The 26793-nt window shown below is 37.9% G+C and overlaps 1 protein-coding gene across 10 annotated transcripts in view; it reads right to left on the bottom strand.

Moving 5' to 3' along the window:
* MEF2C (myocyte enhancer factor 2C) overlaps nucleotides 1-26793 on the bottom strand; it is a 177955-nt gene that overhangs the window by 73783 nt on the left and 77379 nt on the right. For all 10 annotated transcript variants that reach the window (XM_005683422.3, XM_013965778.2, XM_018049972.1 and 7 more), the window contains 1 exon segment: nucleotides 7408-7611. In XM_005683422.3, the coding sequence (XP_005683479.1) occupies nucleotides 7408-7611 (204 nt within the window).

Here is a 26793-nt window from a genome sequence, read left to right as displayed (position 1 = left end):
TGAGCCACCTGGAAAGCCTGATATATATGTACATATATATATAATATTTATTAAATGTCTACAATATGCCATACATTGAGCTGGCAGTTGAAGTTATAAATAAAACATCATCATGTCCTTCAGAGAAAGGAAGTAGGTTTATAATAATAGTTCTTAAAAATGCAGTGAGGCAGTTGAAAAAATAAACATCCTTTGATTAAAGACTCATCATCTTTTATTCTGATTCTAGGCAGGACTCTGAAATTGTTCCTAAAGCTTCACTTTTGAGTATTTCATAGCCATATACTTAGTACCAACCCTAAGGAAATAAGGATATTCTACTCTTTGATATCTTATTTGATATGTTTTAAAACCAAATAATGTTACGTTTACCTAAGGACTGTCAATGGCTAGAATGCAACAGTTGGTTCAAATGTGCAGTGCAACACCAAGTTGTAGGTGTCATGAACTCTGTAAATGTCATTAAATATTGATAATGATGATTCAGGCTAAAAATGTTTCCCCCTTTCACTTTCAGATATTGAGGGAAAAAAACCATGAAGACTTTGGTTTGTTCCAATTCAAGGTGATTCATGTAAAATAATAATGATAAAATGGTGATGGTTAATAATTATAAAGCAGTTTCACTACTGACAAAAGGCTGTATTTTGAAACCTATTGTCTTTTCTGCTCCTACTATTATTAAATAATTTTCTGTTGACTCTGTTAGTACTAAGCCATTAGAGCTGTGTAACAAGAGATGAGAGGTAATGTGTTATTGCCTTGTGCATATAACTTGAGTAATCTAACATGCACTTTATTTGTTCAACAGTGATTTTCTTAATAAATGACATGTGAAGCAGCTTTTCATGTTTATAAAATATATGCAAATTAAGCAAGTGCATCATTTTTAAAAAGGAATGGATTTTCAAATTTGATATACAGAAATTCATTGTGGATTGATGAGAAATATGAATACATTTTAGACCTGTTTCTTTTAGACTTTGGGGAACAAATATAAATTTGATTTACAGAGACAAACAAAAGTCTTTTAAAGATATATAAACAAAAACAAACATTACAACTTAGGAAAAATATGCAAAACCTCTTCTTTTACTGTTTTTAACAAAATAACTTTTTTCTTGTTTTCCTTAGAATACTCAACACTGAAGGTTTAAATCTTTATGGAATATACTAATCCTTCAATTTTCAATACTATCTATCTAAAAGCAATTATATATTTAGTTTAACAGAGGACAAGGCAGAATTACTGAGCTACTCGCAGTAAGAACTATTTTAATTATAATTCACAGTAATCTAAGAAGAATTTTTAATGTAGCTCAAAAATATTACTTCTCTAAGTTTCTGGAAAAAACCTGCTTTTCTGAAGAAATTAATTACTAATTATAAAGTTAAATACTAGCCTATGCTGCTTCAAGTAAGTTTAAAAATAGTAACAAGGAAGACCTACCATCCTTCCGTTCACAAGCTTCACACTTAAAAAAACAGCATGCATTACCTCGTTCACGTGGCTAGAGCTCCCTGTCAGCCTGGACAACTCAAAAGAACTTTCGAACCAGACGGTAAGCTTACTGATTGACTCTGCGGTTACTGGTGTGGGGGCAAAATGTGCTTTCAGTTTTACGATGAGTGTGTAATTCCAGACTGGTGTCTCTCAAAGTGAACATTTATGCTTTGGATTCTAAAATCTCAAGGCTACACAGTTCTTCACCTCTGAAATGCACTGCTCTAATTTCACATTGAACAATTAATCCTGGTGTCGATTTGAAAACACAATTAGTTAAATGCCTCCTTTTTCAGATTTCAGTCTAGAGCAGTGCTGTCCCACAGAACTTTCTCGATATCACTGTATTCTACATCTTCCCTTGCCCCATTTGCCAGTCACTAGCCACACGTGGCCAGTGGCTACTGTATTAGATGGTACGGATCTAGATCACTGTAGTTTTTGACAGTGCTTTGATGAAATTTTAAAATTTTAGTGAACTGTTTCATTGGAACTATAAAAACATTTTTATACTTTAAACGAGTAACATTATGCTATACGGCAATCCCATGGCTATATCCTGTTATAACTGTCTTTCCCTGTTTATTTTTTCTACAGATATATGCTGATGGCCTAACACTCTCTCAACCTCACATTAAGCCCTGGAGATGTGATGGAAGACAAAATGTGCCCTGCCTTCCAGAAGTTAAAAAATCTAGCGTGGAACAAGCAATTGGACAATAGCTTCAACAGTGCTTTGATAGAGAAAACAGAACATGTTAGAGTCCTATATTATAATATAGGAAAAACAATAAGCATAAGTTACAGAGCATCTCCAGGATATTTCCAAAAGTATAAACTGGGGCCTGACCTGAAGGAAGGATAAATAAAAGCCAAGCAAAGGCTGAGTAAGGAATGTTGAAGACAAAACAAACAGGGCTTGGAGAAGCTGAAGGATGTAAGCATCTTTAGATGGCTTGAGTATAGGATGGGAACTGGGTGAGGGGGTGGCTGAGGAAAATAACAAAAGGTGAGGCTAGAGAAGAAGAGAATTACAGAGGCTAGATCACACATGACCTTGTGAGCAATCTTGACCAAGAGACCTTGAGGGGCCTTGGTTACGTTCATATCTCCATGCATTCCACGGCACATAGCACATGGCAGGAATTCAGCCAATCTTTGTTCAGTGAATGCATGAAAGAATGAAAATTCAACAAATGATCAAACATATAAGTGAATGTTCTTTTTCTTTTAGAAAAAGTATGTGTCACATATACCTATGAAGCATATATATTTTTCATGTATCTATATTTTTATAAGAATAAAATTGAAACCTATTTAATTGGGTTATATAAGGAAAGCTCATGTAAAAAGAGACATATTTTGATATGTTATATCTACTCCTGACTTTTGTAATACAGAGTTTGTAAAGTCCAATTCCACTATTGGCTGAATTTGCTTTTCAACAAAAATTGTTCTAAATTTTTATCAACTATGTAAAGGTAGTTAACTTATTGATAACCTCCAGGAGCACTGTGGAATACTAAAGTGTATTAGCTATTTTAAGGCCTTTGCAGACCCAATTCAGGCCTTAATTATTACTGTGCAAGGAGATATTTTGCTAGAACTGTCTTTAAATCCAAAAACAGGAATCAGGTAACAGAAAATAAACTTTCATGTAAATATCATCTCTCATTCTCCCCTTTCTTTTTGCCCACCTCACTCAAATGCTCCCTCTCTCACCCACACACAGACTCTCTTCTTCTCATCCTTGCACCTCAAAAAGAAAAGCCAGTAATCTTCTCCCGAGAGAGCTGTGAATCAGAGGTCCTTTCTGCAGGGGTTACATCCATCTTTCTGATTTCCCAAGGAGCGGCACGGGTTCTTATGTTTTATCCCATGGCCACACATAGTCACTTAGTCACTAGCCCAGACTAGATGAGCAGCTCAAACAGAATTACTGAGTCACTGAGAGGTGAGAGGTTCCCTCCTGGCCAGGTGCTAAGTGATGCTCCCAAGTGGGTTTTGTGGTTAGAAAACATGCGCTGGATATGAGGTAGCCTGTCTGGGACTTCTGTCTCTTCAAGGATCACCTAGAATGATCCGGTGATCAACGACCTGTTTGAAGTTTTGTTGAACTGTTTAGCTGAAGTCTTCCTTTCAGCAGTTTGTATTACTTTAATGAGATTATTGCTCCTTTGCCCTCTGACTGTTCCCAAGCTAATTTTTGTCTGTTTCATATCCTTAACACGAATGCCTGTCTCCTGGTTCAGAAGTCCTTGAGCGGTGCTGACCGTAAGCCGGTGCCTGCTAAATCCTTGCTGAGTGAAGAAATGGCTCTACAGGCTTACAGCATGTCCCCTGGGACCTGAGATCTTCAGTTCATCCTGAAGCGCTCAGCCCCACGTCTCCTTCCCCAGCATCAACTGTGGGAGTCGGCAGGCAGCCAAGAGAACCAAGAGTGCGCTAGACAGGCGCAAGGGGATGCAGGAAGCAGTTTCTGAATACCATCAGAGCCTCCACTGAATTTCCACAGCCTCACAAGCTACCATTTTGGGTAAATACCTAGTATACTTGTCAGAGTTAAATAAGATGGACTTTCTTCAAAGGAAGTGTTTTTAATACAATAATTGTTTTTTTTCCCCTACCCAGTAGATTAAAAACTTAACACATTTACAAAATCTGGCATATTTACATATTGTATCTAAACAGATATTCAAGCTGCATTATAATATAATAATAAAAAAACCCTGATCCCAGTCTATTAAGTCTTTGTGCCATTGTAACAGTAGTGCTAATTATCAAGCAAAGACATGATAATTACAAAGAGCTTTTTTGCTAAAAGAAGGAATCTCTTTCAACACCCACGCGCTGCACAATTTCCTATGACCCTGTAACACTACTCTGGTATGGCCCAGAAATTTGTATTTCAGGCTGAATACTGGGAATCGTGTTATTCCTCTCTCTTCGCCAATCTTTTTTTTTCTTGTGAGTAAACTGTTTTCAGAGGGTTAAGGGAGAGGGGTAATGGTCCAAATGGGAAATATAAAACTAATGACCCTTCATGAAACATATTATGCTCCTCATTAAACTTTCTCAGTTAAGTGTATTCCATTAAATTAAAATAAATAGGATTTAAAATTTTACCCAGGAGTAGTAAACTATCCTAACTTTCAACTTTGTGTTAGATCTATTCTAAGAATAGATTTCTCAAGTCCCTGATGCATCACAGGTTCTTAGCCTGCAACATGCAGAGGTCTTCAAACTTCGTGTGTGTAAGAATTACTTTGGGAAACTTACTACAAATGCAGCTTCCCATCAAGATCCCTTCTTCACCAAGGATCTCAGCCACACTGACTTCAGTGAAATGCACTTTGAAAAATACTCTCTGTATTTTTCTGGTACACACTTTGTCAAGTTTAGGGATCCCACTTGACTGCTTTCTCCATCATCTCAGTTATTACTACAGTGTGGGAAAGCCAAATGGTGAAGACTGTTGTGATTCAGGTAGTAGAGCAGGCCAGTCCCGAATCATGATAGACTTACATGTGATTTTCAGAGAATCAAAGCATTTCTAGTTTCGATCTAGGAGCCTCAGAATGTCTTTTTGAGAGATTCAGAGCTTTAATCTATTGATGTTAAGGGCAACATAATGATGGAATTGCTACTCTACTCTGTTTTTGCTTTTTTAAAGAATTACAGTGTACAAAACTTTCAAATTCACTGTCCTCCTTTTTGAGATGAGAAAACTTCAGACCTGAGAAGCAGCCAGTTTGTCATCCAGTAAGACTGTGCAAGGCAAGGCCTCAAGTGCAAGCCCTTTGACTTTCAACTCAGTGTTCTTCTCATGACCATGAAGAAGTCTGGTTTGAGGCACCCATCTGTCCCAGAATATGAAAATCTCTAAAGTATGTGAAGTTTTAACTCTCCTTTAAACCAGAGTATATTCCTGAGCAAAGCCCACAGAAGATAATTTTATAGATTTTTTAAAAATTTTTATTTTATTTTACTTTACAATACTGTATTGGTTTTGCCATACATTGATATGAATCCACCATGGGAATTTATAGATTTTTAAACTCCTAAGAAAACAAATCTAAAAAGTCAAATTTTCACCTAGATTAATACAGTTCAACTGCATTTCCCACATATGAAGGACAGGAGCAGTTCAAGTTTGATGACAAATTCCAATTCAATTTTTTGCTGTTGCTCTGCAATGTTTATTGTAATGATTTTGGTAATGAAGAGGAGTTTTGAGTATAGAGTTCCGTCTTCAGAACTCACGTTAACTGTGTGTCAATGTATACAAGCATGCATGTGAAAGCACTTTCACATGTGAAAACACTTATGAGGTTTGACAACTGTTAATATTTATGTATTTTCACACTTATATCTGTGCATGAATAAAATGCTATCTGAAATACATACTAGGTAATTTTATAAGTGATCTTAAATTTCAAGATCAAGGCAAGCCCGCAATTAAAATCATCGGTCAGTGAAACACTAAATGTGTAGTAATGCAAATCTGAAAGTATTTTAAAATACACATATTAGACAAGGATGACTCAAGAAGGATGAGATTAATAATTTGACAAGATGCCTGATTCCTAGCAAGGAGCAGATTCACAGAGGCCCTACTATCATACCACTCTCACTCTCTCCTTATCATCTACTTTTGTTTCTCTGAAATTCTTTGCTTGGTCTTATTAGGCAAAAAATTTTAAAAAAATTTAAAAACTTTCAAGTAAAAGTAAAGAAATGAGAATTAATCTTAGACAATTGTAACAGGTAAAGAGAAGATGGATGTAAGAGGCAGGTTAATTTGATCAGGATTAGAACTACATTTTTTCATAATATGGAACCACTTAAAGCAATGGCAAGAATAACTTGTATTCTGGTAGACTGATTCTGAATACACACTTCTGAAACATTTATTTTCTCTTAATTCTGGAAAAGCAGTCATAATCAAGGAATCCATGAGAAGAAAGACAGGAGGATAAAATAGATGGGGACATCTTATGTCTGAATAATGGGGATATATACTTCATTATACCTATTCCCTTTTGGTTTATTATTCATTGCTTACGAAGGGTACTATAAGGCAATAACATTTAAATAGCATACATGTGGGAAACATTTAAAATTGTATGGCAATGTTACTTATGGTAAAAGATAAGAAATATTTTTGAGTTTGAACATGGTGCTTATTTATTTTTGGCACAATGGAACCATGTTTTAAATCTAACTTTGATAAAACACCAAGTGACATTTAGAAATTCATTTTCATCAGATTTCTGATTCCACGTGTATCAATAGCGCTATATTAAATTATATGATTTGGGGGAAAAAACACTTCTGGGAGAATAACTGTCTTTACTCTTTCAGCAAGAATACATTAGGAAGAATGAATTAGAAAGAAGAGACATAAAGCGAAAAACAAATGAAAAGTTACAGTGAGCTCACTTTAATTTTTTTCTTTGACTATGCTGCCAAAGCATATACTTAAAAGAAACCATGAGAAGTATATACTTTAGGATATACTTCAAAGCAATCATGAGAAGTCACCTAAGATGTGGGTGAGCTGTCCTCGTAGCCACACTTCCCATTTCTGGTGGCCTGACACTGGGGTGGACAAGGACGACTCAAGAAGGACGAGATTAATAATTTGACAAGATGCCTGATTCCTAGCAAGGAGCAGATCCACGGAGTCCCTACAATCATACCAGTCTCACTTTGCAGTTTGAGACAGAGAGAGAGGGTGGAGTAAGAATTGGGGCAATCACTCTGGGTACACCTGCGGGCATATAGACATTTTAGGAAAAGGAAGTCGTGCTTGTGTGGAGACAGGGAGGAGAGGGGGGAAGGTCTGCACGCAAGCGGCGCCGCCTGAGTTTGGGGTTCACCGGGCGCGCGTGCACGCTCACCTCCACGATGTCCGAGTTCGTCCGGCTCTCGTGCGGCTCGTTGTACTCCGTGTACTTGAGCAGCACCTTGTCCATGTCCGTGCTGGCGTACTGGAACAGCTTGTTGGTGCTGTTGAAAATGATTAGCGCGATCTCACAGTCACACAGCACGCTCAGCTCGTATGCCTTCTTCATCAACCCAAATTTCCTCTTCGTAAACGTCACCTGAAAGAAAGCAAGCAGGCGGGATTTTTTTTTTTTTTAAAGAAAAAGCACTCCTTGAAAAACAAAACAGTACTTTTTCCCCTCTGTAACACCAAGTGTGTCGTGATCAGAGCCCTTGGCACTAACGCACTTGGAAAGAAAGCAAAGAGATCTAAAACCAATTTCTGCTTAGAATTGCGATTTCTAGCTTGCTGCTGAATGCAGAAACTGTAAATGCCAGATTTTGTGTAGGGTGTTATAATGATGGTGACCTGGGACCTGTTTTGTTGAACAGTTCAAGATTTAAAAAAAAAGTCAATTTCAGCAGTGTTAGCATACTTCTTAATTATAAATCTGGAGCTTGTATTTTGGCTACTCGAAGACTGGACATGACATTATGGACATAGTATTTTAGATCTGTGTTCAAAACTTCTCAAAATTGTTTAGTCTCATGCCGTTTAACTGAAAACACTTGAAGGGATCCTACTGTACTTTTTCAGACAGAGTAATATTCTGTTTTCTAGAAATCCAGCAGGGAGTTGGGAAGAGCTTTAGCCATAATACTGTTACGTCTTGGTTTCACTCTTCTGTGTCCCCTACTTGCTCTCCCAAGCCAGAAATTCTATTGTTATCTTTGCCTTTCTCTTCTTTTACTCCAATCTATTACCAAATCCCGTAATTTCTTTCCTCAAAATGTTTCTCAGGTTCCCGCTTCCTCGTCTATTTCCCAGGCATCTTTATCATTCCCGTCTTTATCAGCTTCCTGTCCTAGGCAATCTTCCTGTCTGAAACCATTCCCTCCTCATTTCATCCTAATCTTCAAAACCTCACTCTTGTCACTGCCTTTTCTTCCTGATGAGTCGGCTACAGGAGCTCCTCTGGCTTCAAACACTTCCACCTGCCAATGCTACCAACTATAAACGTGCATGTCCCTGCTCCCAATTTCAGTCTTCTCTTGAGTAAACTCCACTTGGCCCCCCCAAAACCATGAACTTTCTTAAGTATAAGCCTGTATACTTTGTGGTCCAGTGTTTCCCGGCAGGTTTTTGTAGAACAGTATTTCTATAAAATTCTCCTTAAGACCACAGTTCAATAAGTGTAGGAAATGAGGCACAGTGGTATATTAAGGGCTGAGCAACTTTTAAAAACTTCAACCTGCTTTCCAAACTTACTGTTGACAGAATGTTTATTTCTTTGCTTATTTATTTTGAGGAGCACTTGCTGTCATTCTTCAGAACAAGGCTTCTAAAGTATCTAGCCGGGGATATCCTGACTGACTGACTGAATTATTATTATCAAAGGTGAGGCTCAAAATTTCCCCCTTCATCTTCAAATCCAACTTATCTTGCAGAGGTCAGTTCAGTTTTATCTACTACCTCAGTTCAGTTCAGTTCAGTTCAGTCACTCAGCCGTGTCCGACTCTTTGCAACCCAATGAAATCGCAGCACGGCAGGCCTCCCTGTCCATCAACATCTCCCGGAGTTCACTCAGACTCAAGTCCATCGAGTCAGTGATACCATCCAGCCATCTCATCCTCTGTCGTCCCCTTCTCCTCCTGCCCCCAATCCCTCCCAGCATCAGAGTCTTTTCCAATGAGTCAACTCTTCACATGAGGTGGCCAAAGTATTGGAGTTTCAGCTTTAGCATCATTCCTTCCAAAGAAATCCCAGGGCTGATCTCCTTCAGAATGGACTGGTTGGATCTCCTTGCAGTCCAAGGGACTCTCAAGAATCTTCTCCAACACCACAGTTCAAAAGCATCAATTCTTCGGTGCTCAGCCTTCTTCACAGTCCAACTCTCACACCCATACACGACCACAGGAAAAACCACAGCCTTGACTAGACAGACCTTTGTTGGCAAAGTCATGTGTCTGCTTTTCAATATGCTATCTAGGTTGGTCAAAACTTTCCTTCCAAGGAGTAAGCGTCTTTTAATTTCATGCTTGCAATCACCACCTGCAGTGATTTTGGAGCCGAAAAAAATAAAGTCTGACAGTGTTTCCACTGTTTCCCCATCTATTTCCCATGAAGTGATGGGACTGGATGCCATGATCTTCATTTTCTGAATGTTGAGCTTTAAGTCAACTTTTTCACTCTCCTCTTTCACTCTCATCAAGAGGCGTTTTAGTTCCTCTTCACTTTCTGCTATAAGGGTGATGTCATCTGCATATCTGAGGTTATTGATATTTCTCCCGGCAATCTTGATTCCAGCTTGTGTTTCTCCCAGTCCAGGGTTTCTCATGATGTACTCTGCATAGAAGTTAAATAAGCAGGGTAACAATATACAGCCTTGATGTACTCCTTTTCCTATTTGGAACCAGTCTGTTGTTCCATGTGCGGTTCTAACTGTTGCTTCCTGACCTGCATATAGGTTTCTCAAGAGGCAGGTCAGGTGGTCTGGTATTCCCATCTCTTTCAGAATGTTCCACAGTTTATTGTGATCCACACAGTCAAAGGCTTTGGCATAGTCAATAAAGCAGAAATAGATGTTTTTCTGGAACTCTCTTGCTTTTTTGATGATCCAGCGGATGTTGGCAATTTGATCTCTGGTTCCTCCGTGTTTTCTAAATCCAGCTTGAACATCTGGAAGTTCACAGTTCACGTATTGCTAAAGCCTGGCTTGGAGAATTTTGAGCATGACTTTACTAGCGTGTGAGATGAGTGCAATTGTGCAGTAGTTTGAGCATTCTTTGGCATTGCCTTTCTTTGGGATTGGAATGAAAACTGACCTTTTCCAGTCCTGTGGCCACTGCTGAATTTTCCACATTTGCTGGCATATTGAGTGCAGCAATTTCACAGCCTCATCTTTACGTACTTGCTTGTAATTCCAAAATCTAGAGTCCTACTCCTTATCTGTCTCCAGAAACCCAATGGATGTCCTCCACTCCTGCGCCTATCTACAAGTCTTAGGAATGTCATACTCCCGAAGCCCAAATTTCATCTTCAACCTCGAATCTGCTCTCCTTCCTGGGTCCCCGATCTCATCGTAAACTCAGTCACCCAAACTAGAGACCACCGAGTGGAGTGCGAACACCCCTCATCCCACACTCCTAAATAAATGTGTTGACAGGAAGTGTGGACTAGCAGACAGAAAATCTGACTTCCTGGTCTCCTCACTGCCCCCTCCCCCTTTTGTTAATACTTGTTTTACCTATCACCTTTTATTTTTTGTTATAGTTCTGACATTTTATAACTTGTATGACTTTCTGGGTGATCACTGGCTTAATGTCTGTCTTCCACTATGCTGCACATTCTACAAGAGCATGTACCATTTCTATTTTGCCCACTACTGTATCCCCAGTGCCTAGAACAGCAGACATATGGGCACAGGGTAAAGATCTATTGTCTAAAAAGGAAATAGGAAAAACTATTTTGCTGTTTTTTAGAAATATCAAAGTGATATATGTTATATAAAACTGTGGAGACCTCCCTGGCTGCCCAGTGTTTAATGCCCATTTGCCATTCAATGCAGGGGGTGTGGGTTTGATCCCCGGTCAGGGAGGTAAGATCCCACATGTCACGGGGCCAAAAAACCCAAACATAAGACAGAAGCAATACTGTAATACATTCAGTAAAGATTTTAAAAACAGCCCACATCAAAAAAAAATCTTGAAAAAAGTCTGAAAAAAAATACTGTGATAGCTTTCCCTACCAAATTTTCATTCAGCAACTCATAAATGGAACTTTAAAAAGATAAACCTATACTTTAAAAATGATTATATTCTGATATCACGTCTGCATGGAAGGCAGCATGACAGAAAGAGAACATGGGGTATGGCTTCAGGGGATCCTAGATTTTAAAGCAGATCTTCTATTTATTAGTCATGAGAAATTAACTTCTTCAAATCTGATTTTTCTCCGAGTTTGACTTTTCATTTATAAAATGGTGATAGCACCTACTCTTGGGGTTGCTGAGAGGATTATATAAAATAACATATGTACAATATTCAGTTCAGTTAAGCTTTGCATTTAAAGTAGAAGCTCAATAAATCTGTTTTTATCCCTTTCTTGGTTGACTTATAGGAAATGAACTTACAAAATATACCTGTCTTAGTGGCTCAGAGTCTACTGATGAAGATTATCTGAAGATCTTACTGCAGTCTTCCAAATAGAAAGCTAAAACGGAACTATGGAATCTCCACTGATCATTCTTTGGAAAATACAGCATTTAGGTATTTAGCAGCTGACATCAGCTAGTCAAAATCTACTAATATATGTTATTTATGCTTCAACTTGGATAATTTTTCTTTGTAATATCTGCCAATGTCTCACCTTCTATTTTGTGTTTATTGATTGCCTTACTAAAAAAGTACTTCAAATAAAATACAGCTAGTGTTTTCATATCTGATTATCATACTACTTTAGAAGCTTTTTTTATTCTGGTTCATTCAGATGAGTCATGATTAGGGATGAGCTAAATAAAGACTATCTTTTGGAATGGATAAAAATCATTACTATTAATTATATAGATTTATACAAAATATCTTTTAATAATTCTCTTAGATGCAGTTTAGTTATGCAGACATACTTGCACACTGGTATTTGTTTAGTGAAATAGGTTACAGAGGCATTCAGTGCAGAAGGCACTGACCCAAAATACTTTCATATATCTAAAACCACTTTTAATCAGACTTTCATGACCACAAACTGTAGGTGGAATGTCTCAATACAGTATGGTTTCTGTCGTACTCAAACCTCAGAATTTAGCACGTTACAACACTCACCATCAAAGTACATTTCGGCACAGAAATATCATTAAAGCCACTATTTGTGTTTACTTTTAGGTACTCCTCAACATTTGTGTAACCAAATAGGCTGCTGGATAATGCATATTTATTTAATAATACCTGTCAAAAAAGTCAGTGCATATAGCTTCTTTTCATTAAAATTGCAGACTGAAATGATGATAACTGCATTAAAGCATTTAAGAAAATATCTTCAAAATCTACTCTTAATTGTGCTAAATTTAATTCTGTATTATGTTCATATTCTTCATAGCATACTCAAAATGTATTTTATAATGCTTTTTCTCATTGTTCACAGTTAGATAAAATTGTTTCTCAGCATTAAGCTTTCTTAAGAGAACTGGGATATTACTCTTCATTTAAAATATGCCACTCAATGACGAAGATTGCAATTCAGAGCTTTTACACTTAAATATAATAATGTATTGTAATGATTACATTTTTCATAACTTGAGAATAGTTTGTAATGGGGACAAGTCCATTTCTACTTCAATAACATATTCGAACCTTAGGTGACATGGAAAACTGTTTTTACAGTAGTTAGGCAAAGAGATGCTCTTTTCCAGCGTGACATCAATCAAGGTGCACCAAGAAGAGAATAAAACCAATACTGTTTAAGTGGGCACTGAATTTACATTCAGTTTTCAAAATCAAAGAGACTTCACATGTAACATACATATGGAAAGCAAGACGACTCTGTAAACATTGAGCATTTTGTTTCTTTTTCTTTACCTCTTGAAACAAAGCCCCAAATGTAATAATGATGATGTTTTATTAAGACATTTCAGTATTAAGTTGTATGTTAGCCTCGGGTTTTAAATCCTAGCGTAAGGGCAGGGATCACACATCTCATACTGACAATCACTCTAGAACTTATTAGGTATGAATCAGGGCTTGAAATTAGAATTTTAAATTGAGAAAAGGCACATTCATTAATTATGGAAGTTTTGACAAACCTTTATGATGAGACTTATTCTAATATTGCAGAGTTGACTGGTTGTCTGAGTTTGCCTCTCCCTGAAGACCCCATGTCTGGCCTCACAAAGACTGACCAATAGATACTCAGTGAACGAATGGATTTTGGAATGGTGTTTTAAACTCTGAATGTCTCAATAAAATTTTCCACTAAAAGTAGATACTTTTAAAAACCTGTGTTTTTAACATATTATTTTTTCCTGAAGTAAGGAAAAAACAATTCAAAAAGTTCAGAAAAAAGTGGACTTTATTCCTTGCCCTCATGACTCACCATGAAAGACAGACAAATGTGAAGGTAAAAACTAAATTTTATAATCACAGGAAACAAAAGTAAAGGGGGAGGATCTAAGAGTTCAAATGATTGCATTCAATTGAGCAAAAATTTATTGAACTTTCTAATGAGTTCAGATTTTTAAAGAACATGCATTTGGGAAAGTATTTGATGAAATCCTCATCACAATACTATTGATTTGAGATTAGATGGTAGCATTTAAATATGAATTAATTAACCAGTGTTAAGTTTAAAGACAGTCTCTTGCAATGGCCTATGGAGTTCAGTAACTTTCCTGCCTGAGGCACCATTTTTATCATTGGTGTAGAGGAAGATGTAGCCGGCGTGTTTATCAAATCTGCATACAAGGCAAGCCCGGGTGATAACCCAGTAGATGGTAGAGTCTCTATCCATATATAGCTCCCTCTACACACTGGAAAGCTGGGTCCCAAATAAGATAACAGAGATAAGGTTAAAGACTTCATTTGTATTAAAAAAAAAACAGAATTATATAATCTCAGGTTGGAGGAAAACTAACGTGATAGCTGATTATCGGAAAAGGTTTTAAAGTTATAGTGTTTCACAGTGGGAATTAATTATCCTAATGATCTCTTTGTTAGTCAGCACTAACTAATCTTTATATTCAGCTCTGAGAATTTTAATATGACATTAACGATACCAACAAAATCAGAGCATCTATAGGATGGCAAACAAGTCTGAGAATAATTTTGCAGGAGAAATCATTGAGGGAATCTGGAATGTTGAAGCCAAAAATGCCAAACACTTTCCAAGATCTGCAGACTTCATGGCCATGTGAACAGGCAGATGAGTTATTCTGTCTTATTCTATAGAGCAGAGTTAGCAAGCACTGCTGAAAATCCTCGAGATTCAACATAAAGGGAAACCTAGCGATGAGAACTGTCCAACAGAGGACCTAGCCTCACAAAGTTAAGAAGCAGTTCTTTCCTGAATATGTTCAAGTAGGGCTGCGTATCAAGAAAGGTGTAGAAGGCGTTCCTGAATTAAACAAGAAGCTGGACTAGAGATCTTTAAAATATTTATTCCAGATTTTAGATGTTCAGATTCTATGCCTAGGTAGTACAAACCTTTGGGTGAAGGGGAAGTTTAGAGTGAATGAAATATGATTTCCAACAAGAATCTATTTCTGAAATTTCATTCTGTAGAATGCTTTATATTTTGGTCACTCAATCTCATCAATACATTACCATGCTGCTGCTGCTGCTGCTGCTAAGTCGCTTCAGTAGTGCCCAACTCTGTGCGACCCCATAGACGGCAGCCCACCAGGCTCCTCCGTCCCTGGGATTCTCCAGGCAAGAACACTGGAGTAGGTTGCCATTTCCTTCTCCAATGCATGAAAGTGAAAAGTGAAAGTGAAGTCGTGTCCAACTCTTAGTGACCCCATGGCTGCAGCCTACCAGGCTCCTCCATCCATGGGATTTTCCAGGCAAGAGTACTGGAGTGGGGTGCCATTGCCTCCTCCGATACATTACCGTAATCACTTCTAATTTTCATATTCCAAGAAATAAAACTAGATCACTTTCTTTTTGCAGTTAGAAGAGATACAAAAAAGACTCTAAAGAACTGGAGTGGACAGTATTAAATTATATATAGCACAGAAAAACAACTGTCCAGATGGATAAAATAACAAATTCACATTGTTAAAATATTTTGAAAGAAGCAGTATCTACACATTGTTACTGAGGCTCTGTGGTGTGGAAGCAAAAACATGGGAACTGAAAATCAAGTCTAAGCTCTGCCATGTATGATCCGTGTGTCCTTGACCTTGGATAAATTGTTTAACTTATCAGTCTCCCGGTATCCTCATCTGTAAAATGAAGGTAATAACAGGAGTACGTCAAGGCTGTATATTGTCACCCTACTTATTTAACTTTTATGCAGAGTACATCATGAGAAACGCTGGGCTGGAAGAAGCACAAGCTGGAAACAAGAGTGCTGGGAGAAATATCAATAACCTCAGATATGCAGATGACATCACCCTTATGGCAGAAAGTGAAGAGGAACTAAAATGCCTCTTGATGAGAGTGAAAGAGGAGAGCGAAAAAGTTGGCTTAAAGCTCAACATTCAGAAAACGAACATCATGGCATCTGGTCCCATCACTTCATGGGAAACAGACGGGGAAACAGTGGAAACACTGTCAGACTTTAATTTTTTGGGCTCCAAAATCACTGCAGATGGCAACTGCAGCCATGAAATTAAAAGACGCTTACTTCTTGGAAGAAAAGTTATGACCAACCTAGATAGCATATTGAAAAGCAGAGACATTACTTTGCCAACAAAGGTCTGTCTAGTCAAGGCTATGGCTTTTCCAATGGTCATGTATCGATGTGAGAGTTGGACTGTGAAGAAAGCTGAGCGCTGAAGAATTGATGCATTTGAACTGTGGTGTTGGAGAAGACTCTTGAGAGTCCCTTGCACTGCAAGGAGATCCAACCAGTCCATTCTGATAGAGATCAGCCCTGGGATTTCTTTGGAAGGAATGATGCTAAAGCTGAAACTCCAGTACTTTGGCCACCTCATGTGAAGAGCTGACTCATTGGAAAAGACTCTGATGCTGGGAGGGATTGGGGGGAGGAGAAAAAGGGGACGACAGAGGATGAGATGGCTGGATGGCATCACTGACTCGATGGACGTGAGTCTGAGTGAACTCCGGGAGATGGTGATGAACCGGAAGGCCTGGCATGCTGCGATTCATGGGGTCGCAAAGAGTCGGACACGACTGAGCGAGTGAACTGAACTGAACAGGTATCATACAGAGTTATGATGAGAGTTAAACTAAAGAACACACAAGTGTCAGTGATGTGCTGACATGATACAAGGTAGATAATATTTTTTTTTCTGAAGTGTGAGGCTCAGTCACTTCTTGTTATAAATTGTAAAAGACTGCTCTCCTAAGATCTGCTAGCTTGTTTCACCATCATTATGCTGGAGTTTCTCTCTCAACTAAACCTCAAGCTTCACTTGGAGGCTGGAACATCTCCTGTCTGCTCTTGTAAGCTGAAGTCCCAGAACATTGCTTTGCTCAATATTTGTTGAATGAATGAATGGATAGATGGATGGAATAATTACTCTTTTTTGTAATTCAAAATGAATCTCTATGCAAGCCCAAACTATGCTAATAGGAAGTTTGCCACTGAGGGAGAAAATTTCACAGAGTTATTTTTCCTTCTTTTTGTCACACTGGCTTACAGTTTACTGTAAGTATGTTTTTAAACATACATTTGGTAAAAATGGATAGGAGAAAAACTGGATTGGGTCCAGTTTATGTGGGGGCTTTTTGGTGAAACTGGAGCATATATTTTTTTATAACTGTTTTTAGATAAGAGTGTTGACTTTGGTCAATTTTTTCTAAGAAGTTCAAAGACTTTATAAGCTATCTTGCTACATCTGACAGCATCTCTTTGAAGTTATCATTTGGCACAGTTTATCATCCCCATTTCTCAGATGATACTGCAAAGAAAGGCATGGATTGCCTTATTCCAGGGTCACAAAACTAGTCCTTGATGAGCCAGAAATAGAGACCTCTTCACACAACATCCATCTTTCTTCCCATTAGTTGGCATTTCTACCCTCTTTGAGATAACAGCGCATTTTAGGGGCTGAAAGTCAGCACAGCATGGGCCTCGACAGCCACTCATCAAGCATTGTACAAGTACAGCAAGAACTGTCAGCAATTCTGAGGAGTAGAAGCAGCAGAGTAGTGGCACAACTTATTAATTAGTATAAGGATAGCTTTCTAGACTAAAGTAAAAAAAAAAAATTAAACTAAAATACTAACACTGAGAAGTTGGTTTCTAGGTTCTGACAATAAACCAAAGCTCCTTTTGTGTGGACTCCACAGCCACCTCTGTCCTCAGACCTCTAGACAGGACCGCCAAAGCCAGTGAGAACCACACGTATGCACTAGCGGGCACACACTCGTTCTATATTTATGGATGTTTATTTAAATTTCACAAAATGAGAAGCATTTTGGTTGGTAGCAAATACAAGCCTGTTTACGGCCGGAATAAAAGAGGTGGGTCTCTGATTTACTCACAGTCAATGTAAATAACAAGTTCTAAAACAGAGGACAAGTCCTGTGTCATTTCCTACAGGGCAGGGAAATTAGACGACTGGGTAACAGAAAGGGCATTTAATAATGAGTCTCCACGCCACACGCAGGCCTCTGTTCACCCTCCCAATCCTGGCTCCATTCATAAACTCACCTCAGGAGAACTTTCCTGCCACATTTTAACGGTGAGAGTCCTTGCACCTTATAGGCAAGAATAAATGAAAGGAAAAAGACCTTCGGAAAAAGCAGCTATTCACATTTATGAGAATAATGGAGACCTAACTCTAAATGACTTCAGATGTATTACCAAGGGGAGCAAGCGTGACTTTATCTATGGATCTCCAGTGTTTCTTCCCACCAATCAGAATTTTTCATACTGATCTTAATTGAACCGCTCAATGAGTGGAGGACTTTTTACTCATTTCAACTCATAAAGTAATAGTAGTTTCATAGTTTGGGACTAATAAACCCAGCTACTTTTATTTTCAAAGTTTTGAGGTTTTATCAGGTTTTGTTTTGTTTTTCCCAAAGAGAGTCACAATGAATACAACTGTCATCTTACGAAAATATTTTAGATCCACCCCTCCTCACCCACAGCCTAGAGAATCTCTCCGCTTCCTCCCAGTTAAGGAAATGGAGTGACTAATGAGGAATGAGATGGGCAGTTGGCGGATACAATGCGCTCTCTAATCCAGAGAGCATCTAGGTCTCTCTCTGTGTTTAAAGGGTTAGCGATGGAGTCAAGAGTCTGCCACGACAATCTTTAATTGAAAAAAAAAAAAAGGGAAATGCCCTCTTAAATGCTCTTTTTCTTCCCCCGGCTTGTTCCTGACAGTAAGTAATGGTGTGACTGTTCTAAAGTCTTCCTCTTCAATTTTATTTTGTTTAATTCAGTCTGTCATTAGAAAGGCTTGCGAGCTTTAGGCCTGATGATTACTTTCGGTGGGAGGAAGTAGGGCCACTGCAGACTTGTGTTCTAGACAAGCGCTCCTTTATACAATGACGGGGCCTGCCACCATAAATGAAAGGCTCTTTAAAGAGCAGAGAGGGACTCTTTTAAGCAGAGTGCTACCATGTGCTTGTAACCCTCCAGCATAACTTGCGAGGATGAGACAGCAGTGTGTTCTGCTGCAAAGGGGACTATTGTCCTCGTTAGCCTCCAGCAAATTGAGCCCCGTTTTGCTGCAATGCAGTAGGATTTCCAAAGGGTTGCAGGCAATCCTTCCTAAAATTCTGAACGCCATAAAAGGATTAAAATAGGGGGGCTCAGCATATGGAATTTAGAACTCTACAGACCCCCTCACCCTAAGTCAACACCCCAACCCTCAGAACGGGCCTTTAAATCTTGTGCCTTGCACGCTATTTTGAGGAAGTGTAATAAAAGCATGGGTTAAACTTGAGTATCTATTAGCAAAAGCAGAGTCTGAGTTTTAAAACTTGTCATGGCTGATTTCTGATATGTTTATATACATGAGGACAAGGAAGACGATAAGCTATAATGATTACACTTAGGATTTAAAAGATTGCATTGTGGTCCACTTTCAAGCTTCAGAATGTTTTGGGTTTTAAAAAGAGACTAGATATAATGCAATATGTTTTACATTTTTTAATACATGCTCTTGAGGTCTGCTTCGTTTCTTAAGAGGCTGATTTACATTCTAAATTCAATCTGCGGATGCAGTCATGAAACAAATGCTTATTTCTCTTTATCTTGTATACATGAAACATATCATTTGAGTCTGAAAAGAATCAAATAAACCAGATTAATATTTTGGGGTCAAAAACATGTTTACTAGTTTAACAAAGCCAGAATGTACCTAAGGTAAAGGTCAAAGACTGCTTCATTCCCCGCTGAGCGAATGCTCAGGAAGCACATTTGTCTATGTTTCCTGTCATAACAGGAAGAGCATGACTTCTTCCTTTCCACAATGGCTTCAGTTTTACCTCCCAACTCCAATATTTTCTCCCTCAGGGCCTTCCAAATCAATCCTTGGAAGACAGAAGGCAGGAGGCTGTCTCCGTTGTAGTTTCCAAACAGTTACATTTGTTGAAATGTTATTTAAATGTTAGTGATGTCTTAAGCTAAGCTGTTCCAACTTAAAATTAAAAGTCAAATATCTAAACATTTAGAGTGGTTCTCTTATTCCTATTAGTGGTCCAACATATTTCAAAAGAAACACAAATACATATTCCATATTATGGAATTTCATTTACTGTAACTATGTTGTTATTTTTTTCCCTCCTTTCAAACAAAGTCATTATTCTTGGTGGGGGCGGGGGTTCCACCTGTCTTCAGTAAGACTATCTGGGATGTAAGGTTTAAAAATACTTTTACTATAATAATTTTCGAAGGAGCTCATTTTAAATGAATAAATTACAATCTTGAAGTCTAGACTGCAAAATACAAGGCTTCTGAAACAATTAGCAACATGTTCTTTAATCTACAGTTTGGAAGAAACTTCTTCGTTTATGACGTATATATGGTCTATTTATAATGTTAATATTTTTAGTGCTGGTTTCTCAGTAATACAATGTTATAGAAAGTTTGTGCATTTGCAGAGCACAGGGGCATCAGCAGCACACAGAATGATGTGTGCATGCACTCAGAGGTGGAAGGTGCCATTCAGTGCCAACTTGCTACCCAGGGTGAGTGAGACACGATAAATACAAGCACTGAAATTTTTTTATAGTTTTAAATGGAAATTGTATGAGATACACAAATTAGAACTGAAACAGCAAAAGTCTTGAAGCCCTCAAGTTCAGAGCTTAGTTCTTAAATCCAGAGATAGAATTCAAGAGTAGACAGTTACCCTTTTCCTTATGAACATTTTGGGCTCTCTTGGACTTCTCACTAAAGTAAAAACTAATGAGTGGTTACATGGCAGTTCAGATAATATCTTTTTGGCAAAAAAGAAATAGATCTAGCGATAAAAGTGTAAAATGTCCCACACCACATGGAATGTACAGAAAATGTGCTGTGTACTATCTCTGTGATTCGTCCACAGAGCTGGGCGATCATTTGTGAATTGTTTTCAAACTGACAGGAACAGAACAGAAAGGAATGGCTTGATGTCACAGCTGTTAAACATACATCTGAGCTCTTTGGTTACACTTGCTTTGATTTGGAATCTTGCAGAAGAAGTTTGTCACTTTTCCCTTCTGGCTTTCTTTTTCAGTCTCTCACCAGTTAATTTCAACTCTCTGATAAAATTTCAACTCTTCCTCTTGGTGATTTTATGAATAACAAAAGAGTGATTTAATTTATATGCATGGGGAACCCCTGAGTAGGCATGCACAGGCTGCGTCAAAATACCTTGCAATCGAATTCTGAGGTGCACTGCTGGGTCCTAATGCATTGCCATGATATATCCTATTTTTATGTATTGACTCATTTTATAAAATCAGTTTAATGAAAAAATTTAATATGAATTTACCAGTGACTTGTTAAATGGTATTGAGGGAAAAGTGGTATCATCATCACCATCATGAGTTATTTCCAGGTTTATTCTGGATTTAGAGATTTAAAAAAACACAATACTTTGGCACTGATTGAACTTTTTAACCACTTAATTTGAAAAAAAGGTTCCAGATATTCACCGTCTAACATGGATAATGCTTCTTTTGTATTTAAAGCATAGTTTGCTCTCAAATAATTTGTATTTGCTTGACTTGCATACAAGCAACTGACAAGTCTGGAAGTTCTGTTTGTGAAGACGATAGAAGAAAAGTGTGCTTAGATGACTCTCTTCTAACTCTTGGCTTAGAATTTATCAAAAAAAATTTTCTTGAAGCAATTTATTTGTATTTCTATGTTATCCAGTTCCTCACATTTAACGATTGAATCTTTCTCAACTTCAATAAATTTTATATTAGGTTAGTAGGCTACAACTCTCAAGTTTAGTTCCGTAATTAGCCTTTTTATTCCCTGATATTCTGGATATTACCTTGAAAGAACATTACAGTAAAAATTCCATTGAAAATTTTGGTTAAAATTCTAAGGACCTAAAATAGAGACAAACTAAGAAAATTAAGGAGAAAAACTTCGTTTTTTAAAAAAGAGTCATTTGAGAAAATCAATGCACCTCTTTTATTTTTTTCAGTTTAGTTTAGAAAATATCAGATTTAGTTTAAAAACCTCAGTATGTAGAAATTGTCAGAGACTGCATCTACACTGAACATATTTCTTTAGTTTTCTTTTTTTTTTTTTCTGAGCCCACTTAAAATAATCATAAGTCATGTACGGAAATGAAGATAGGGACATAAGAAAAGGGAAAAAGTTACAAAATGTAACAGCTATGACTAATCCCCTTTAGTCATAAGGGGATTCTCCTGGAATTCTATTAGCAGGAGAATGTTGCTAATTGTCTTTAATTTGTGCTCCAGATATTGCACTGATAATTACCTGAAATTTTGTTTGCTGGCAAAAACTTATTGTGCCAGGTCTGATGGAAGAAAAGAATTTAAGACATTTAATAATCTTTATGCCTTAACTTACTATATTAGGTCGTAACTGGGTTCTTTGGCAAATATTTCTCTCTGGTAGTTATTCAAATATGTAAATATCTTCTTTAGAACAAGTCATACAAATAAATTTGGGTGTGTGTCTCTCCTATCCTCTCAAAGTGGAAAAGCTGAAATTTTTAAATACAAACACATTAAGTAAACAGGTTTAGGTTAAGCATGCCTGATTTTCATATATCCTTTTTCTTGATGTAACAGATATAACAGATTTCTAAGTATATTCTGTTTGCAGAAAGAGTCACATGAGGACAAAACTCATTTAAAAATCTGGCTGTTTCAGAAGCACAGTAACAACTGGTACCATATGAAGGAGGCTAAGATTATTGCCTAATTGATGAAGGTAACTCACAGGTAAGAACAAAAAATGCAGGTGGAGAGACTTGAAATTGTAGTGTGAGAATAAGCTGCAAGCTAGACGTGATAAAAATGGTGACAAGTAGTTCAGAATAATTTGGTCAGGAACATACATTTGAAAGTAAGTCCCACAAGCGTAAGAAATTGGGAAATTACTTCTCCCCATCCTTGGCACGAACCCTGCCCTACAAATGTTCTGTGTGACTTTTCTTCCTGCTCACTAGCCATCCTCTGCCATCCTGGCTCTTGCTTAGAAATGATTCTCTTGCCCCTTGTTAGCTTCCAAAGGCTCCTTGGTGCCCCAACTCTACTCTGTTTCAGGCTCCCCTGCTGGCACAGTGGTAAAAGAATCTGCCTGTCTGTGCAGGAGAAGCAAGAGACTCAGGTTTGATCCCTAGGTCGGAAAGGACCACCCCACTCTAGTATTCATGCCTGGAAAATCCCATGAACAGAGGAGCTTGGTGGGCCATGGGGTCACAAAGAGTTGTAAGCATGCATACATGCTCTACTGTGTTCCACTTTTCCTTCCATCTCCCTGATACCCTTTCAAGTGGGTAACAATCCACTTGAAGGTTCAGGTACCATTCTCTAGGGTGCTACACAGCACAGGAGTTGTTTTGACAGAAATCACATTATCTATAATAACTAATGGTTCAAAGACCTCGAGTCTTAACAGGGATAACTAATAGGTAAATTTCTCGGGCACTCATCACACGCTAGGTACTTTACATTTATCCCCCAGTTTAATTATTTCAACGACCCAATGAAGCAGGTACTATTTTTCAATCTTCCCCTCTGCTGATGAGGGAAGCAAGGTTCAGAGGGGTCAAGTTACTTGCTGGAGGGTCACACAGCTAGTAGCAGGCAGAACTCAGGCCTGAGCAAGGTTTATGTGTCTCTAAAAAACTATGCTCTGGTGGGAGGGGGGTTCATGTTTGGGAACGCATGTAAGAATTAAAGATTTTAAAATTTAAAAAAAAAAAAAAAAAAAAAAAACAAAAAACAAAAAACTATGCTCTTCACCATGATATGCTGGACGCAGGATGATGTATGTAGTGGGAGAAAGTGATGACATAAACCTATGCTCTAAGCCATTATCTTATACAGAACGCAGCATGATGTAACTGAAAAACAGCTCACTTTGTTTTTGAATCTGAAAGATTTGGGCTCAAATCCTGGCCACCTCCCAGTGTTAACTCTCTGACTTCAAAGCTCTGCATGATCTGGGCCCTGCCTAGCATTTAAACCTTTTCTCTCATCTCTCTAAAGTTACACACAGGAGGCTCAAGTAAGTTCCTTGGGGCATTCCTTCGACTCTTCAGCCAGCTCTTCCCTTTCTCAAGGAGCTTTGCAAACACTGTTCCTCTGGAATGCTGTCTCCTGCCGAACTCTGAAACATCTCTTTGCTCCCATCTTTCAGCGTTTCCTTAGGGAAGCCTTTCTCCCACCCCCAATCTAAATAAAGCACCTCCTGTTATTCTTTCATAGCATTTGGGTAGTTTCATTCATAACACATGTGAACCAAATTTTTGTTATAAATTTACATATCTCACGTCTGGTTCATCTGACTAGGCCCACAGGCCAATCCTGTCTGCCTCCCGTTTTTGCCAGTAAAGTTTTATTCAAACATAGACACATTAAAATTCGTGTACGTGTTGTCCTTTGCCACTTTCACTCCAAGGGTAGAACTGAGCATCCAAGACAGAGATTGTGTGGTTCACAAGGTCAAAAATATTTGCTATCTGGCCCTTTACAGAACCAGGCTGCTGACTTCCACAGCAGACAATAAGCTGAATAAGATTCAATTGGCTTATCACTGAGCACTTCATGTTAGGCAGGTTGCAAACAAATGATATTTGCTGACTTAATAAATAAATGAATTATTCAGCTGTAAATGGAATTAATGAGGATTAAATGGAATATGTAGTTCTTGGTACGTGTAGCTACTTTCAAATTATTTGAAAACTTCTGGGAGACAAATTGACAATTCATGATTTTAGTTTTATATAGTAGCTTAAGAAATCACCTTGTTTAGGTTAGAGATTGAGAAATTAGTGCTTTTCATAAACTTGGAGACTCTGGAAAATTAAAAAAAAAACAAGCTGTTACTTTTTCCCTCCCCGAAACTATTTTATGTATATAATCAGAGTTCCTGAATTTTAGCTGTTGCCTACTGCCATAATGAAAAATAAAGTAAGGGCAAAATTCAATTTAAACAGTCGGCCGCTCTGTTTTCCCACAGTTTTATTTCTTAATGATATACAACTTATCACATCAGCTCTGTAATATTTCATTTCACACTTTAAGCCAATATTTCTTATTCTGTAAAAACACACCCTGTTCTGTATAGCCAAATAAACACCTGTGACGGCAGGGCAGGCTTTTACTGCCTTTGAGAAAAGATGACAGTGAGCTATTGTATGAGGTTCTATTAAGGAGTCTACAGTGGGGGGAAGCTTCCAAAAGGGCAAAGCAGTGAATGCTTTTCTTTTCAACATCTGAACATGCACTTTAAAGGGAGCCTAGGTTAGGGGTGTCTCCTCACTTTGGACGACACGCTGTCGCAGATTTGCTGGTGCTGATTATTAGAAGTGACCTACATCTTCTAGGCTCTCTCCCAAACGGCTCTTACGATCACTCTCGCAGTAGACGAGAGGCACGCAGATGAGTATTTTTAAGTAAGATGGCTGTTTAAGATTGTCAATAGCCATTTACAATAATCACTGAAATATACTGAAACATGGAAGTTTTCAATATTACTAATTCTATTTAAGAGTACTGAATCACAAGGCCAACTGAACCTAAAGACTGACGAAAAGACGGTGTATGTATGTGCTCGTGTGCTTAGTCATGTCTGGATGTCTGGCTCTTTGCCACCCTATGGATTGCAGTCTACCAGGCTCCTTGTCCATGGAATTTTCCAGGCAAGAAGACTGGAGTGGGTTGCCATTTCCTTCTCCAGGGGATCTTCCTGACCCAGGGATCAAACCCGTGTCTCCTTGCATTGCAGATGGATGCCTGACCTTCTGAGCCATCAGGAAGGTCCTAAGTAAAGACCACCCAGATCCTACATTCTATAGAATAAAAGCAAGGAATTAGTCTTCAGGATTAAAAAAGATAAGACTAATTAAACTGAATTTAAACACATTCTATTCTCTTAAAAGTTATCATGACTTCTAATATTGGTGACAGTGATAGCAATTGTAGATGCAGCTATATTTAAATTATGAAGAAACGGTCACTTGTAGCTCAACAGTTAGTGTTTTAACATTCTTGCATGCTTATATGAGCTTCGTATTTCTTTATAAAGCATAATGAAAACTCATGACTTCAACCTGCAAAAACTTTCTTTTGTCTTTGTAAGCAGAAAGAAGATCCTATAAATTTCATGAACCCCCATACTACCTGGTATTATTAATAAAGTGTAGGTGCTAATTCATATATATTTTTGACTGTCCCCCAAATAGGTGCTAGCCCAAACAGTAAGGTCTAAATAGTTAGTGGTATATGATGTTCAATACTTCAGTCTTAATTTCAATTTCAAGCTATAAATCAATTAAAAATACTGTGGGTTTTTTTTTTAATATTGACAGAATTATTGCTTTTTGGCTTGACCCACAGCAATAAACAATGTTTAGGAAAATACTGAAGGAATCCATCATAAATCTTAGCATTATTTGTCCTTTAGCTCAATTTTCACCAAAAATAGTTCAAGTCATATGTACCTTAAACACAGTAATTTAAAGGAGTATAAACCTGAAAATCTCAAAAGTTTCTTTATCACTTAATGGCATACTGGCTTTGACGGTATAAATAACAACTTGCATTTATTATAATTTACACAAGAAGCAATAAAAAGTTTTAAAGCACAAATAAGTTCTAGTCTCACTTGAAGGTCCAAGAAGACAGAAAGGCACAGCAGGGAAGAAAGAACATTTTTATCTGGGGGAAATTACAGTCTGGCGGGGCTTCCCGAAGGCTGTCCTCTTAGCTTTCAATGGGCAACAGGCAAGACACTCTTCTCCCCCAGGGTCAAGGAGCGTCTGTTCTGTAGGTTCCATTATCCACTGCAGTGGTTGGAATCTGGCAGCACTGTCTCTTAGAACTGGTATCTGTTATTGGTTGCATCCATCCTAATGTTAATTTAACATTAACAAACCACCCAACTATTCTTTTTTTGAAGAAAAATAACAAATTTATTAATATTTCTGTATTCAAAGGGGGCTTCCCTGGTGGCACAAACAGTA

Source organism: Capra hircus, chromosome 7 (genome assembly GCF_001704415.2).
Source record: "Capra hircus breed San Clemente chromosome 7, ASM170441v1, whole genome shotgun sequence".
Classification (NCBI taxonomy): Eukaryota; Metazoa; Chordata; class Mammalia; order Artiodactyla; family Bovidae; genus Capra; species Capra hircus.
Note: the sequence above shows the minus strand (reverse complement) of the source record. Positions and strands in the feature narration are given on the sequence as shown.